This window comes from Agelaius phoeniceus, chromosome Z, assembly GCF_051311805.1.
Source record: "Agelaius phoeniceus isolate bAgePho1 chromosome Z, bAgePho1.hap1, whole genome shotgun sequence".
In the NCBI taxonomy this organism is placed as follows: Eukaryota; Metazoa; Chordata; class Aves; order Passeriformes; family Icteridae; genus Agelaius; species Agelaius phoeniceus.
In genome coordinates, this window is record NC_135303.1 from 26,382,126 (window position 1) to 26,400,317 (window position 18,192).

General features: G+C 40.4%; 2 protein-coding genes across 3 annotated transcripts in view; one reads left to right on the forward strand and one right to left on the reverse strand.

Moving 5' to 3' along the window:
* Positions 1 to 4,445, forward strand: part of APBA1 (amyloid beta precursor protein binding family A member 1) — an 86,728-nt gene extending 82,283 nt beyond the window's left edge. For both annotated transcript variants that reach the window (XM_077172073.1, XM_054652514.2), the window contains exon 13: positions 481 to 4,445. In XM_077172073.1, coding sequence (XP_077028188.1) covers positions 481 to 552 — 72 coding nt within the window. In that variant the 3' untranslated portion in view covers positions 553 to 4,445. The remainder of the gene's footprint in view (positions 1 to 480) is intronic.
* Positions 4,446 to 5,859: 1,414 nt separating this feature from the next.
* ENTREP1 (endosomal transmembrane epsin interactor 1) overlaps positions 5,860 to 18,192 on the reverse strand; it is a 28,372-nt gene continuing 16,039 nt past the window's right edge. Inside the window, exons 7-11 of the mRNA XM_054652580.2 lie at positions 15,106 to 15,235; positions 14,448 to 14,520; positions 9,739 to 9,888; positions 7,700 to 7,983; positions 5,860 to 6,576 (exon numbers count right to left, since the gene is read on the reverse strand). Of these exons, the coding sequence (XP_054508555.2) occupies positions 6,367 to 6,576; positions 7,700 to 7,983; positions 9,739 to 9,888; positions 14,448 to 14,520; positions 15,106 to 15,235 (847 nt within the window). The 3' untranslated portion in view covers positions 5,860 to 6,366. The remainder of the gene's footprint in view (positions 6,577 to 7,699; positions 7,984 to 9,738; positions 9,889 to 14,447; positions 14,521 to 15,105; positions 15,236 to 18,192) is intronic.

Genomic DNA, 18,192 nt, shown 5'->3' on the forward strand with positions numbered 1-18,192 from the left:
GGAGAAGCTGTGGATGCCTCATCCCTGGAAGTGTTCAAGGCCAGGTTGCATAGGGCTCTAAGCAACCTGTTCTAGTGAAAACTGTTGATACCTGCAACAGGGCAGTTTGGACTAGATGATTCTGAAAACGCTTCCAACTCAAACTGTGTTGGAATTCTGTTCTACCTCTGTTGCCCCATTGCTAATCAAATCTAAAAAGCTGAAGTGAGAGCAAGCCTGTGCACCATTTCTTTCATTATTTGCCCCATACTTCTATGCTTTAGAAGAACCATACCTTGAAAGTATGACATGTGGACAATTTTAGATGGTTCATCAATACTAAACATATTGTTTCATAAAATCATCACCTGCAATACTTTAATAAGGGTATGAAAACTCTCAAGTTTTACCCTTTTTCCTGCCTTGTATGACCTTATCTGGGTCCTTCACGTGAGGTATGCATGTTTAGAAACATGGATTAATTTGGCTTATTTCCTCTAGATCCATATGAAGACTATGCCAGCTGCCATGTACAGACTGTTGACTGCACAAGAGCAACCAGTTTACATCTGAAGCTGACACCTCACCACCACAGTGTGCATGGAAGATATTTTTTCCTCATTAGTGCTTGTCTCTCTAGTGCTGCATTTCTGTGTCTGCAAAGACATTTCTTTCTCTCTCCCCCCATCACAGACACAGATACACTGTTGCTGTCTCCTTCATCCCTTTTCCCTCTTCTTCCCACCATTTTGGTAAGGGGCAAAATATACCTGTGGAACTATTTTGGTTGCATCTTTTTACAAGTGACACTTCATACAGCTCCACATACAAAACAGGAGAATAACAGCAGCATAGTTTACAGCAGTATTCACAGATGGCTCTATTTCATGCTACATAATCAGTTTTATTTCTGTGGCTGTAATTTTACAAACTGAGTAAATTAAATGTTGCTGAATGAAAAATTACTTTACCAAATAGATAGAAGTATAGGGTAAAAGGTGTTCCCTTGGATATCCTGCCTGTGACTTTGGTTCTCTTGCCCTGTTTTCTCACAGGTTCCAAGCTCAGTACTAAAGGTTTGTGTCTGTGGGGAAAGTAGAATACCAAAAGGATTATTTTGCCCTCAGGAAAAATTGCCTGCTTATGAAGATTCAGTAAATGCTGCTGTTGTAAAATGAATTGTCCAAATACACACCTTTTAATTCCCCTCTGTCATCTGTTCTTCATGATAGTAGGACTCCAAAAGATACTCCATAAGTTCCTGAAGCATGTTATTCTTGCATTACTTACACTAAGAAATTTGGGAGGCATTTTTTACAGCTGCCTCCATCTCTCTGCCCCCAGGTTTCTATCTTCTAGTTTTCTTCAGCTTTGTGTTTTATAGTCCCTTCCTGATTTTAGAGGTTAAAGAAGTGGGGGGGAGAATCTTTAAATAACCACAAGAAAAATATTGAGGGGATCTGCTGAATAGCTACACTTTTCTAGGCTCTTAATTCCAATTTTGGTGCACATAGCCATGTGTGCCAGTGTATATAGACATTTTTAAAATTGTGCTTCCTATTTATGAAGTTTGAATATAAGAGATCTGCAGACTATTCTAAGTAATTTTGTTCTCTGAGCCAGTTTTAACATATATTTTTGTCCAAAGACCTGTCTAATCTTATTGACTTCCTATTTAGTTCATGATATGTAGGTAACAGTTGAAAGGATGAGGCAGGAATAAACTTATTTATTTTCTTATATAATTTAGCTTGTGATTTTTTCCCATATATATGGCACTTAAAAGAGATATGTGTGTACTATATGCACTTGTATGAAGATGATTAACTGTAGGGATGTATGAAATCTTGTATTTGATTAGCCTCTAAGTTGCATGCTAGAGACAAAATGGGAAAAAGGGGCTGGGTTGGGTCCTTTGGTTTCTTTAAGAGGGTTCAAAATAAAAAGAAGCAGTGTCTTTTCTTCCTAGTGAGAGAATTCTACATTCTCTGTAGTTACTTTTTTTCAGGACTGTATACTGGTGTTTATACTGAAGTTGAACCATGCGTTTAGTCCAGGCTAGTATGTTGATTTCTTTTAAACAAACAGTTTGTGCTGTGTTTTGCTGTGATGGAAAGGCTCAGTGAGATGAAAACAAGAGCAGACAACACACAGCCACACACCACTTCTGCTTTGCAAATGCGGTGTTGTTCATAGTCACTTGTGTCTCACTTGTTGTGACGTGAGCTGTGCAATGTAAGCGTTGCTTGCAGTCCAGTGATGATCCTAGACATTGCTATGGGGATTCATGGAAGTGGGTGTGTGCACGTGCACTTGTTGCAAACACTGCTGAGAACCACTGAGCACTCTTGTCATGGGTCCATTTTTTGGCTTTCTAAAGTCATGGATAACCATGGCCTGATCAGAGTTAGAGGATGAACTGTATTTCTGTGGGAAGCAGATATTTAAGGGACATAACAAAGTGGTGCATAAACTGTTGTAGTAAGGGGATATGTTTTAGTGTTGAGATTAATGTACAATGACTTGATTTTACTTGCATTTATTGTTGTTATATAATTTAATCCAAGGCTCCAGAATAGCAGATTGCACAAGAGAATGGTGTTAGTATTCCAGGTTAGTACTTAACTCTGCTGCCTCACTGATGCAACAAGATAATTAATGGCTTGTGAGTATATTGTTTAACTGTAGACATCTGGTTTATGGTAATTTGAACCTTTTTTCTAGAACTTTCCATATATATAGTAATAAATGTAAATATGGTATATAACCATGTACAATTTAGAAGATTCTATACAGTGCAGCCTTTCCATAAATTGCCTGAGGAAACGTAGTGAACTCTTGAAGACACAGTTATCATGCTTCTGGTTCCTGCTATGTGTATGCCCTCCACTTCACTTGTTTTTGTGGTTCTGTCTGGCCCATGTGGTGAAGTCTTTAGCTCACTTCACAGGGAAATGATGAAAATCTGAACATGCAAATGTGTTAAGAGAAGAAACTACTGTTTCTTTGGAAATCTGGCAGCTGGGGGGTTGTGAAGTTACTGTTCATCCTAAATAGGTGCTTAAAATTAAGCAAATGAATGCTTGCAGGACCAGAGCTTAGCAAAAAAAAAATCTCATTTTTTCAGTTACAGTATGTGCATAAAATTTCTAAACTGAGAGGTCCATAGTGTGTGCACACTTCGGAGAGCAGTCTTGTAAACAATCCCATTTTACTCTGTAAACAGAAAGAGTTTCAAGAAAATGGAACTCAAATGGGAAAGCTGGCTGTTCTCTAGACTGTTGCAGCGGTTTGATAGATCAGATATGGGGATTTTTAACAGATGTAAAGGAACATTCCTTCAAAGGTTTACATTCCTTCTTCAGTGACAGACCTGAATTCTTTTTCTTTCATCCTTGCTGCTTCGTACAGTCTAATTAACTCTTCAGTGTTTACATTAAGGATGAAACATCCCTTGTTTTTTTTATTTTTGAGAAGTTTCACGTTTGTTTTGAATCTTGTTTGAGTCTCAGTTTGGATTTCCAGGTTTGCTAGTTTTCCTTCTTTTCTAAAAGAAATGTATTTCTCAAGACAGCAACATGGTTGAGATCTCTTGTATATATTTAGCGCAGTACCTAGACTATGAAGTTGTACTATTGTTCTGTAAAGAGGATGAATAGAAATTATTGTAAAGCGTTGGGAAAAGCATAGTATTGTATTTGTAACAATATTGTTCTTTGTAAACATTTAATGATCTCTATATAAAAATATAAATATATATATATAAATATATGTGAGCCTGGAATGTTGATATTGCACATCTACTGAATGTAATTATTCTGATGTTTTCTGCCACAGGTCTCTGACCTCTCTAATGAAGCTGTGCTGGTTTGACTTGGGGGAGAGACAGAGGGGAGAAGAGTGGGCTTTTTGCTTTGGATGGGACAGGGTAAGGGGTTTCTGGCCAGTTATTTTGTTGTGATGTATTTACTGTGCTACATTCCTTTATTTAACAGAGCGCTAATGTCTGTAAGATTTGCAACAATAAACTACAAAACAAAAATACCTCAGACAAGGCTGAGAATTTGCTCATACTGACCTAGAGGCTGACTTGCCAATGCTGAATGCATGCATAATTGGAAGGTGTCTGAACTTCTTTTTTGCCACTTAGTCTGGAGTAATTCTTATCTATGTTTCTGCAGGCATGAAGCAATGCTGTTACCTTTATTTTCAAAACAGCATTCTTTTCAGGCATTACATGACACTAGTGCTCCTAAACAAAGGTGATTCCTAATCTACTGTGATTGTGACAGAAATATTATTTATTTGACTGAATAACTTTAAGTAGGATTTTTTTCATAATTTTGATAAAAATTCCTCACACTGAGAGTAGTTTCTGAAATCACTGTTTTCCTTTAAATGTCATTAGCATGATTTATTATTAACCACCTAACACCATTTCAATAAATAAAAGTAGAATTCTGATATGTCTGTCCCTAGAATTACTCCTGGAAGTCCTCTGCTAAGGTTAATTTTTTTTAAAATATATAATCATAAAATAAAGATATAAGATATTATGAAAAATATTATTATATTTGAAAGTCAACAAAAAAAAGGTCATCCAGGGACTGTTGCTTCTGGTGAGGCTTCATAGAATTTTCTGTGCCTCATAGATTCTCAAGAGTACTTTGAAAGCACAAAAATGACAATACACACCACAGCTGATTCAGAAGAAAACTAAACATGGGCATTCAGCCACTTAGTGGCTGTTCATAACATGAAATACAAATACCATCAACATAAGAGAATTAAGTATTTCACCTTAGTTGCTTAAATGACAGACGGAAGAAATTGCGAAGTCCCTGGTCAAGGGCGCAGTAGACAGGCTGAGCTTCTGTTCTGCATTCCCCTGTGTACCACCCTCCATCCTCCTATTTACTCTTTCCATTATCTGTACATACCAATTTCTGTGTTACAATTTTTTTCTGCATTTTTGTGGATAAACATAAGCCCTAACTTAAGCAGTACAGACAAAAATTTCAGCAGATTTGCTGTATACACAGGGGATGTGTTTCTTGCCCCCTCCTTCAGTGTTTTTAATGGTTGGGATCCACACAGAGGACAAGCAGACCCCACCCACCCCAGTTCCAGCACCCTGTAGAGCGCTGCCGGCTGAAGAGGTGATGCTGGTGACCTGCATGGACTGACAGTGTCAGTGTGGAGGATGGGACTGTAATTTCAATAAATGTTCCGTGCAGAAGCATATGGAGCAATCCTGACCTAAAATCATGGTACATGAAGTGATCCATGTGCCTCTTACCTGAGTAGGGCCAGGCCTGTGCTGTGCTTTGTCCTGCTCCTACAGATGGACCTCCAGGGATGTCCCTTGGCCACAGAATAAATTTAGATGGTTTATTTTAAGAAGGGAGCCTGCAGGCAGCCCCAGTGGTACTCAAAATGTAAATACCACCCAGCAGTACATGTGTCCCCGCCTTTGTCTAGATGTGCAGCAGTAAGGTCCCATGTGAACAGCCCTTTTGTTTGTAGAAGTGATGAGTAGAGTTGTTTTCTAAGAAAATTTTTAATTATGTCAGATGATCTGAATGGGGTAAAATGGTCGGATCTGCATAACTTGTGCCCTGCCTGATGCTGCACAATCTGGGGTTCCCAGCACCTGATGGAATATAAAATTAGCTATACTAGCTTCTTTGTTCATAGCACCTACTGTAACAAACAGTATTTTAAATGAAACTACCCAGAGAGTGCCTTTCTTCCCAGGACAGGAACAAGCCATCATCACCTGTTGCAAAACACCTGTGCTTTTGGGTTTTGATGTTGTTCCATCATTAAGACAAAAATAATGTTCTGCCATTAAGAGAGAAGTTCACTGAGCCAAAAGAGCACTTTATCAAGACAGATTTTATTTTTAGTACAGTTTGCACATCAACAGCTTTCCTTTATAAAGAATAATTTTAGAATTCTGTTCAGCATTTTTTACTAACTTAGTTCATATCTGAAGGTCTCCATTTTATGACAGGAGATTTTAATTTAAACCAAAATGCCAAAAAATTTGTGAAGTTCTTCAATACTGCTTTTGACAGCTCCTTCCACAAGGATGATGTATCATCATACCCCACAACTACCCATTACCAAACTTCACAGAGATGCAGGGCACCAATGTATCACAAACAGATGAGCTGCAGCTGAGAGCCCAGTAAAGGTCAGCTTTCAAATCTCCTCATTGCTCTTTGCAGAATTATCTTCCCCCTTTGGAGTCTGTGCACAAAGTATTAAAAAAGAAGGTGATAATTGACAAACCCATCCACCCACTTGCCAGAGATTATTTTCCTCTGCAGTATGTGTATGTCTGACGGAAGTGCTCTGCTGAGGAATAACCAAAAGGCCAGCTCAAAGCACAGTTTCTCTGACAACACCAATAACACTGTGAGGCCGTTCATGTTCTGCTCTTTGGATTCTCCTCTCTGCTAGCTGTTCTCCCTCTGTGGTGAAAGTACTCAGGTCACCACAGCTCTCCAGGTACAGCACTCCAGGGTGCAATCTAGAAGGCAACACATGGACTCTCAAAGATGTGGCTTGCTGGGCAGGTGTTGTCATCACCTTTAAAAATAAAAGAGAAGTTTAAATCAGTTTTGTTTTCTTTTTTGGTTCTTGTTCTGTTTGAATAGTTTTTTTACCCAACTAGGAAGAAGCTAGTTGTAATGTTGTCTGTTATGTTTAAAGAATAATTTAAAAAGCTATAAAACCCCTAGCATTTCCCAAGAGGCATGGGAAAAGGAGTCCTGCTTGGGAAAAGGAGTGGGGTGATTTTTAATTTTGCTGTTGCTTGTGGGGTTTTTGTTAGGTTGGTTTAGTTTCCCCCTCAAAGGGGGAAACTAAAGGTGCACAGGAATTCTCTCACTCCAACCTATGGCATGTCTGGTATTGTTATACAAGGAATCTCTATGTTGCTTCCTTGCAGAAGCCACTGAACTGTAATAACCTTCAGGCCTGTGTGATAAGTTAAATTCTAAGGAGCCTTTTTCCCTCCTGTTTCTGTCATATTTGTCAAGGCTTTTGCTGCCTGAAGGCTGCAGTGGGAAATCCCACTTTATCTGCAGAGCCTAAATGACACTGATGCGTTTTGCATGAGAACCAAAACCAAAACCAACTGTCATAGCAAATCATTTGTGCTATGCATGAATCAATTTATCTACCTAAATGGTCTGTAAGTTACCAAAACATTTGTTTGATGAAGTCTGCAGTGTCTGAAACTTCTGGATATTCACTCTATTAATGTAAGCACAAATTTTCTATTTTCTGCTTTTCTTTCTTTAGTACTAGGTCTTATTTTTATCCTGAGAGCCCATCACAAAAAAGTTGCTTCTAGTGGATTGACATAAAAATTTCCTTGTCATCCTCCATTCCTTCTGGTTTGCAATAGCAAATGCTTATTTATAACATCTTCTCCCTCTCTTCTGCCACACTCAGTCTAAAATGCTATTATGTTATTTACAGTTCATGATTCCTCAACAGAAGACTGACTCATTTTTTAAATACACACATACTCTGGCTTCTAGGTGATAGAGCAGAAAATGTCACAGCCTCTCACACACTCCCTACATGGAACTGAAGTGCTGAAGGAAGCCAGTTTGGTTCAAGAACTCCGACACACAGACTGGCAAATGGAAACCTATACTTCCGAACCAGGGGCAACATCTATCAGAACAAGTAATAAAACTACCTGCTCAAGGAAAGTGGCACTGGTAACAGCTTCTGCCATATGTTTCTCATCTGATTTTAAAACAGACTTGATATTTTCCACCAAGTCATGTATGTCTGGGCTCATGCTGCAGGACTGCTCAAGGATCCACGCCACACGCCGTTTAGTGTCCATGTAAGAGTTATAGTCTATCAGAGACTGGGGTCTTCCCCTCGAGGCTCTGGCTCTTGAGCTCTTCCGCAAGGTGACAGCGTTCAGTGGATTCACATCATTGAGTGTTGCAGTTTGACAGCTGAGCACTGTCCCTGAAGACAAAAAAACAAGTAAACAATCTGCATAGTTGATAGTATTCCCAGAGATTCCCCTCCTCATTCAATAAGGATGCAGTGCATGGTTTAACCTTGTACAACTTGACAGTCTGGCATGGTCAGGGTGGCTTGGAAGGCTCACTCTATCAGATTTACACAAAATGCCTGTAAAATAGTCATACGTAGCTATGACTGAGTGCATATTACATGTCACAGTGTCTGGAGGGACTCTTCCCCTTTGGAAAGCTCTTTGTCATTTTGTGTACATTTGGTTCCTTTCTCTTGTTTCTCATCTGAAGAGACCTGAAATGCCTGTTGAGTGTTAATGTAAACATAAAGGTATAAGGCTTTTATGATGTCTCCTAAACTCTTTATAACTTTTAGTTATTAGCAGTCAAGAGGACAAATTGTACCTGAAAATCACTACCTGCCAAGGTGGAAGCTAGTAATACTACAAAGTAGAAATTCAATGAAAAAAAACCAAAACAACTTAACCCACACCAAAACATTCAAAATTACCTTGCAAGGACTAAACAAAGGGCAATACAGAATCAATTTTGCTGCCTTTGGTAAAAAATTCACTGCCTTTGGTATAAACAAGTTACCAAATTTTGACCCCATTAAAAGGAATAAAAAACCAAAATTAAAAACAAAACCACACCTACAGATTATTCAAGAAGCACTTTAATGTTGGCTTCAGACCAAAAACTGTTAGGAGGAGACGCAAAACTTCCCAGCAAGAAGAGCGCTACCTCGAAGCAAATTTCCCTGTTGCAGTGAGTTCCTATTTTGTAGCACTGGTGACTAACTCAGATCTAACTGCTGAACAGACCTAACCTCAGGAACACCAAGCCTAAAGCTTCCAAATGCTCCTGACATGGGGTCTCTGTACAGTGGAAGCACTCCACTTTCACAGCTATGAATAGGTTCTGTGTCATGTAACTACTGCTTCAGCAGCAGATTCTCTGGGCTGCCGTGGTGGAAGTTGATAGGAGGACAAGAAAAAAACACATGGTACAGCACAGCTATGAAAACATTCCACAAAAACAAGTGTAATCCAGACAACATGCTCCCAATATCCAAAATAAATGGCTGTTACTAATATGCCCCATTGGCACTTAAAATACATTTTGAGTGCTGGTATGTATCAGCAGCTACTGTTGAGATTCCAAAATCCTCTCGTAAAAACTGCAAGACCCCTGACAGGTGCGTTTTTCAAGATTGTCAGCAGTATCACTGACTGTGTAGTCACATTAGCAGTTTTCCCTCAGCAACAGAATTAGATCACTGACACCAAAGCAATTTCATCAACTTTCCACCATGGGTTGTGTTGAGTTTCTGAGGGATTTTTTTGACAACATGAGGCTTGATAAAAAGGGAGCAAAATTTATGGGCTAATACCAAATCCCCAAGCCAGTTATGGTTTATTACTCACATTGACAACTGCACTTGTAAGACTTCAGATGTCAGTGCACTGAGGAATCCTGTGTCCTCTCTCTCCTCATTTTCCACTACCCCTCCCTCATACCCAGACCCTGCTACAGACCCTGTTCCTAGATATGAAAACCTGAAAAGCAGCAAGATGAGGAGTTAGGTGGAGAAGGTTTGGCAAAGCACAAGAGTATTGTCATGTAGGTGCCCTGTTGGGAAACAGCAGCTGATTTCTGCAGGTACGAGGTTTGACATACCGAACTTCTGAAAAGTTCTTTCAAAGAACCATTACACAATCACTGACAGACAAAACAGAGTCACCTTGAGGCAGCTGGCAGTGCAGGAGCCCAGGATCACTTTTAGAAAATTTCCGCAAGGGATCGAAGGCTCTTCTGTTCCTTCCTGCAGGCACACAGCTTGCATTTGAAGGGGAAAGGCTCACTCTGCTGGAAGGCTCCTGAATTTCTTCAGCTGAATAATCAGAAACAGAAAAGCAGAAGTAGTCAAAATAAAGCTAATCTGTAGAAGCCATTATTAGAGACTGGTTTTTTTTCCCCATCTGTAATGGGGAAATCTGCAAATCTGTAATGACAGAGGTCATAAAGGTCATAAAGAGGAGCATGTATGTGTGCACAGACCCACACTTACTGAACAGTAACATTGGTCTAAACCTTGTTTAAATGTTTGCAAAAACCTGTTCAGCCTTATGCAACTGGAGTACCGAAAGACTACAGTCTGGTACACCCTAGTACAAAAATCACCTTAAACTACCTGATCAGAGAGAAGGGAACCACAGCTTTATTGGCAAAAAACTAAATCTCACAGAGCCCCAAATCCTCCTGCTTATAGGCAGTTGTACCAAGATATGACAGTATACAGTTAGAGAGGTCAGTCATCTTTTGCAATTAAGTATCTTGTAAATCAGTGACCAGTCCCTAAAAAGGAATTAAAATCTTTACTTAATTATTTTCCTGCATTCTTGTGACATGCTATATCCTTCCCACTCCTTTCCTAAGAGTGAAACTATGTGCTGCAATTTAATGAACAGGACAGGATGCAGCTATGTAAGCTTGGTTCTGTACCTCCATCTAGTGGCACCTGGCATATTACAAAAAACAATTTTATTGATCATTCAGGAGTTTAGAAATTTGTAGTTGGCTGCCCTTAACTGGATGCCAGGTACCCACCACAGCCACACCCCTCTGCAGCTGGACAGGGGAGAAAAAACATAATGAAAGGCTCATGACTTGAAATAAGGACAGGGAGAAATCACTTATCAATTACTATCATGGGCAAAACAGATTCAGCTCGTGGGTATTGGCTGATTTTACCCAAAAACGAGCAGAATAATGAGAAGTACAAGAGATCTTAAGAACACCTTTCCTATCCCTCCCTTGGGCTTCTTCTGCCCTGCAACAGTGCAGGGAATGTGGGTTATGGTCAGTTCATGGCAAGTTTCTGCTGCTGCTCAGGGAGAGGAGTCCTTCCTCTGCTCCAGCATGGGGTCCCTCCCACAGGAGACAGTTCTCCAGGAACTTTTCCATCTTGAGTCCATTCCACAGGCAGCAGTTCTACATAAAATGCTGCAGTGTGGTCACTCTTCCATGGGGTCAGTCCTGTTCCAGCGTGGGTCCCCCAAAGGGTGGGTACCAAGTCCTACCCGGAAACCTGCTCCAGCATGGGCTCCTTTCTCCAGTGGTCTGCAGGTCCCTCCCAGGAGCCTGTTCCAGCACAGGCCTCCCATGGCTCCACAGCCTTCTTGCACACACCAGCCTGCTCCAGGGGGGTTCTCCATGACCTGCAGGTGGATCTCTGCATCCCTGTGAACCTCCATGGCTGCAGGGGCACAGCTGCCTCTCCATGGGCTGCACCATGGGCTGCAGGGGAATCTCTGCTCTGGATCATCTCCTGCCCCTCCTTCCACCTGGATCATCTCCTGCCCCTCCTTCTCCACTGGCCCTGGCATTTGCAGGACTGTTTGTGTCACATATTCTCACTTCACTCTTCTCTGACCACCAATACATCTGCAAAGTAACTTATTTTCCCTTCTTAAATGTGCTGTCACAGAGGTGTTACCATGATTTCTAACTGGTCCAGCCTTCTCCAGCAGCAGGTCCATCTTTGGAGCTCTACCAGGCATAGAGGAAGCTTCAAACCTTCCAACAGCTTCCTTGCCACTACCAAAAATTGGTCATGCAAACCCAGTACAAAACCAAATTCATGTAAATAGTCTTTTATTCAGAACACAGCAAAAATCTGTGGTGTCACTCTTAACAGGTAAGCAGCAGTGGCAGGAGCATCAAGAAAATTTGGCTTTGATGATTGTACTTGTTGAGCACAGCACCTTATCATCTACACAAATGCAACTGAGAATCTCTAAAGAGAAGAAAGAGTGACACAACCTATATAAAACAGGTACCAGCCTAGAAAATCATAAGGTAAGGCCCAGCAACAAAATATGGCAGCCCAAGAATCATGCAGGATTAAAGAGTCCATCACCAATCTAAACTTTTCAACACCAGTGGAGCTGTGTTAGCAATAAGCCCTGGAGGTACAATTCTGCTATTACTTTGGAGAGGTTGTTTGGTATTTTTTTTAAATTCTAAGCAGATTAATCAACAGATTTTGTGATCTTAGATAATCCTCAATAATATTAATGTTTCAGAGAGATAACTGTCTTATGGTGGTGTGAACTAGAAATGCGTACACCTAGTTTGTGATGATACAGAGCAGCTACTAAGCACTTCCTGCCACCAGCAAAATGTTGCATTGTCTTCCTACTGCACTCAGCAGGGAAGTAAGTCCCTTTCTTCTTCACAGGAGTGATTGTGAAGTCAGTAAAACAGTTTTAGCTGGCACACAGAATCTTCAGAGCTCCTGCTGCAGACAGAAGTCAGGATTCCCCTCACTCTGCTGGCAGAGTAGTCCACAGCTCTAACTTCCATCGGGAGCTATGCTCAGTTATCAGCCCTGATGATGCCAAGGGAATCAGCATCATACACAAATGCCCTGGCATGATAGCCTGCCAGTGTAAACTGAAAGATCAAGTTTTATTTACGGACTGCTACACGGCATCAGCTGAGACCGCCCACAGACTTCCTCTGCCACAATTCCAACATAAGCCCGCCCCCCCTTTGTATTTCCCCCCTGCAGTGGTTTAACCCCAGCAGGCAGCTCAGTCCCTCACAGTCACTCTCACTCTTCCCCAGTGATATGGGGAGAAGAATTGAAGGACAGAAGTGGCAGAACTCATGAGCTGAGATAAGGACAGCTGGAGTGAGGTGGGGAGGATAGTAACCCAAGAAACTCAAGGGAAAACAATTGATGCAAAAGCAGTCACTCACCACTGACTGATCCCAGCCAGTCCCTGAACAATGACAACGCTGGAACACTCCCCCCAGGTCACAAATCCAAACCACCACCATAGGCTCCTATGAAGGAAATTAACTCCATTCCAGCCAGATGTAGTACACCTCTCCAAATTTAAATAAAGGAAGAGATACTGCTCCATATATTTCTGTTTTCCTAAATTCTAGGAAGCCCTGGCATCTAGAAGAAGCAGTAGGGTTAATTTTTTCTTTCTTAAGAGGCTTACTTTCTTTTTTTATCTGAATTTAACAGGCAGGCTGATAATTAAATGTTTCTTTACAGACATTTTTATTTAAAAAAATACTGGACAAACCAGTTAGGATGATAGAGAGGAGGGTACCCTTTGCCATATGTGCTCAGGTAGGTCTGATTCTTCCAAAAGAAATTTTTAAACAAATGCCTCAAACAATGTGATATCAGAGCCTTTTTTCAAAACAAAACAAAACAAAACAGAACAAGACAAAACAAAACAAAACAAAACACTTTCCTGACTGTCTTTCCCTGCAAGTGCATTTTCTATGCTATTTTTTTCCTGTTTCCAGTCCCCATAACTTTTTAACATGTATCCTTGTATTTGATAACCTCTTTTTGTTTGTGCACAGGAGCTCAGAGAAAGCAACAGGAGTTTTACCAGTAAGAAAGCTTTGAGAAAGAAATCCAGAGGAACTGTAGCAAAAGGCTTCATTCTGATTATCACAGCTGGCAAGACACCATAAGCACCTAAGTGCTTGTATTCAGAGGTTTCAGGCAGACGGTCAGAGTTTAAGGGGATTTTGACAGAGCTGACATTTGGCTAAAGTATGACTTTACGCAAACTCTTTTTTTCCCCTGACTCCACATAACTGGAACAATTCTAGCTGATGCAGTTCAAACCCAAGGTTTTTTTTACATTTACTAAGTAGGCTGGCAGAAGACAGGCCGCAATCAAATAAAAGATTTGGGGCTTCCCCCGTGCCCCAGTCTTTACTCTGTTGTGTGGATATTGCAAATGAGACAATCTTGCCACAATACCCAAGTCCTAATGAAAATTGGAACACATTTTCATGGGCTGTACTGGAAAAGCCGGAAGTTAATGATGTTCAGCCACAAGCCTACATTGCAACAAACATTAGGCTAAAAAAAAACTTTGAGCCATAGGCATGGTTTTCTGAAACAGTGCAGAGCAAACTTGATGTTGTCTCTAACAGAAGGTTAGCTATCTCCCATACCAGGATGCAGAAATTATTTAGTAATTCTTCCAGTTCAGGCTGGATAATGGAGTAATTCCCCGTTTAGCTCCACACAGTACTGCATTATTCAATCCTTTTCCTATTTTTACCAGCAACAAAATGTTAACAGGCCCCATCACATACACTAAAAAAAGGGAAGCACCGGAGGTGGACATCATTTCTTAAAACATATGGATATAGTATCAAAAACTAACTTTTAGGTTACTAAAAAGGAAACATATCCTTCTTTCTGTATCTTGCATAAAAACAACTTGCTGTGCTTTTAAACATTTTAAATATTAATCCTTGCTCCCACCCCAAAACAATCATGATTCTGTATTTCTAGTTTGCAGTAAGATGGCTGTCCGTCAAAGAACTAATGCTGCTGCTGCATTATTGAGTTGCATGTGTTGGAGGGAATATTCTAGAGCAAACATTAAAATTATTTTTTACCTTGAAAGGACTGCCTGTCAATTACTTCCCCTGAATCAACCTCTTCCACACCATTTATTTGAAGTGCACCTCCCTGGAATAGAATACAAAAGTTGAAAAATCACAAGTCACCACCTTTCTCTGGCATTTCTAAGAACTGCAACATCCACCTTAGAAATGGAATACCTGTTCTTAACTACAGAGAGACTGTGTGATATGACTTCAATCCCATGGCAAAATCAAGGCCAGTGGATATATTCATATTCAGTCTAATATTCATATTCATCATCCAGGTCAGTGAATTTTATCCTACCCAGTATTTTCTGGGAAAAAGTGCCTGTCTTTTGAAAACACCAGTGAAAAAGGATGGCCAGTGATGCCAAAACCTTGACCTAGTCCCTCATGGGAGGAGTAAGCGAACTAAAGCAAGGAGGTCTTTTTGAATAACCAGCAACAGGCGTGCTCCACATTGCTTTCTGCTCCTTCTCCCTATGCCTGGGTTGCTTTCCAACTGGATAAAACTTTACAGTTCCACAGATAAGTGACTAATTAAAATCTCTGGTGAAATTTACATTCATAATCAAATGTATCCGCCTGATGTACATATAGCATGCTTGAGTGCAACCTCTCCCTTAGAGTGGAAAAACCAAATCAGACATTGAACTCCTGTGGCCCATACCTGCTCAGAGCTTTTTAAGCTGCAAACAGTTTCGTAGGGTGGAGGTGGGTCCAGAGGGCAGTACACTTCAACCCCTCTGATTCGTGTTACATAAATATAGTGCAGTGAAATCACATCAGAGACAGGTGTGCTGCAATAAATAACACAGATCAAATCTGTTAGTATGGCTTTCCAGCTGCAGAAAAAAATCACCTGTTTCCAAACCCCACTGGCTTTCTGTGCCAGCTGAGATTTTGGGATGCAAGACACAGATACTGGACTCGCCAAGATCTACAAGACCTTATCTCAGAAGATGGCAAGAGTAATTCTCAGTTTAGCTCCTCAGGATGCGCCTCTCTAGTGTGTTCCCCAGAGTTCAAACATCTTTGGGCCTAGGAACCCATACCAGTTTTACTTCAGAGATTCCGTTTTGTGACAAGAAATTAAAGTACAGGTTGTCACTCAAAATGTGACAGCCTATCTCTGAGTTTTGTGAACCACTGAGTTCTTACTTATAACCTAAATTCAAGATACTTCTGACCTGGTGCTTTATGTTCAGATACAGCTGCACAGAAAAAGCCAAATCCAAACTAAAGGCTGTTTTTGTGAAAGGCAACAATATTATGGTTGAGCAATTCCAAAGGCTTGTATGAGGCAAATGCACCTCATGGCTAACCTCATTCCTCAGTTTCCAAAGAGCTCTCTGAAAACTTTACCACAGCAGAAATCCCAAAGGCCTTCTACTGCAACATCTTTCTCTTAGGAGGTAGCTCTGAGAAGGAAGAAAATAGAATAGTGCCTAGAGAAACCTTAATTTTGATAAACATACGTTTACATTGCCCCAGGAACACTGGGGTAACAATGTGGGGGTCAACAGCAGAGCTGGCAGGAAGACCTCCCCAACACAATCCTCAGAGACGTCTGTGACCCAAAACAAACATCTCAGCTCTTCTCTGCATTTTTTTTTTTAATTTTATTTGCTGATTTGGTGCTGAGCAGGAACCTCAAGAAACACACAGAAACCTGTATTTTGCTCTCTGAATTTTGGTCAGGTTTCATTCACCATCACTAGTGGATGCTACTCTCAAGCATCCTTGAAGGACAAAGCAAGTCCTTCCTCACAGAATTTAGGCCTTCTCTGGACACTGGCTGGAGGGAACAAAGATGACTGTGAAATTTTTTTTCTTGCAAGCTCAGAGGAAAGGGCAGAATGACAGAAATGCCAATGGAAGACCACTTGCACAGACAGGAAAAGAATAAAACTTTCAAAATGAGAAGCTGGAAGCCCACTTATGAAAGGCTCCTGTGAAGGCAATGGAGGTAATGCACAGAGAAATCTGAGGAAAGGAAAGCAGATATTTTGACAGCTGGCCATTATCTTTTTTTAGTCTTAAAAATGGGGAAAACAAAGTATGTTAAAATAGTTTTTAACTACAATCTACTTAATCTGCTCCAAAAGGCTTCAGAATAATTCTGGAGACAGATCCTCCATCAACATTACTTCCTCACATTTTCCTAGTATGCTGATGCTGAATTTACATTCAATGTAAGCCACAAAGTTATATACATTTCAAATCTTAGTTTTGTTTTTAAACATGCCTGATCTGGCCTACCCAGCTCAGTCATACCTTGAAAATTAATGCTATGTCCAACAATTATGGTAAAACTTATTACATAATATGCAACTAGAAAAGCACTCCCTGGAGTCCCTTAATTGTCAAAGTAATTTCCAGGAGGTACACAAACAATACTTTAAACTGAACTGTGGCAGATTTGTAGGCCTTGCTGCCCAACATACATTATCGCTTCCCTTAAATTTACACATCTTGTGACACTTTCATAGAATCACAGAATATCCTGAGTTGGAAGGGACCCACAAGGATCAAAGGCCAACTCCTGCTAAACTTCACATTTTATTTTTCACCTGTAAACTCAGCTCTCACTGTTTGCTTTGTGCCAACCCTGAAAAATAATGTAATTGCTATTTTTTAATGTATGAAATAACAAGAGTTAGGAATTGACCAGACACTTGAAGGGCTAGGGTTTTTTTTTGCTATTAAATGTAACAACAAATGTGAAAGTTTCCCATGAACAGGTGAGCAAACAAATTATCTTTGATATCTGGACCCCTGATGTTTCAATTTAAAGAGTGGCAGAGAAGGCCTGCCCATTCCAAACATATCTTTGGCACAAATTTTGATGACTGTAGTATATCCCTTTTCAGGGGACGTATGTGTCTCAGAGCTTGCCGATTTGTGCTCACCTCCCTGGATGTGGCTCCTGTCACACCCTCCTTGCACACTTGGGATGCAGGGACCAGGGAGCTCAGCACAGAAAGCTAGGGCACAGGAACTAAAAGGAGCTCAGGGTACAATCTGGGAGGAAGAAGTGTGAGAAGGCTGACTGAGAAATGGCCACATCCCATCTCAGCCACTCTTGCAGGATTCAGCCTGGGCTGAGTCATAATTACTCATCTTCCAAAAACAGAAATAAAGCCAGTCTGCTGCTATAACTTCTGCACTCCTGTATAACTACCCAGAACACCCTAAAACAAGTAGCTTGACTTCAGAAAGATGTCATCATCAGCTTTACTATCAGCCTGTAATTACTATCATTACTTCAGCATTACTATCAATCAGTTTTAACATAGTCACAGGCAAGGTAGCTACTCAATTTTAGACCACAGAAGCCTTAAATACTGTAACCAGACCCTCCTGTGCCCAAAAAAAAAAAAATTAAAAAAAAAAATATATACTGCTTCCGGGAAAGAGATAACCATCCAGAATGACATGCTAGAAAAAGAACAACTGGTCCATTTTAAAGCAGGAGAACTCTGAAAAGCATAAATACTATTCTTACAAAGAGATCGTTATACATTCCACTCTGTTGTCATAAGCTGCTTGAACCAAGACTTAAATAGAGGATTTCAGTAGTATTTTGAATTCAAATTCAGCCTCTGGTGTTTCAGAGAACCTGTTCATTCTAAATCCTACTGCTGTGCCATGTTACAATTTTCTAGCCAATCCCAAAATCTGTAATTACTTCTGCCAGGATCATATAGTCTTGAAAGTCATGCATGCTATTTCTGATGAAACAGTGAAATAAACT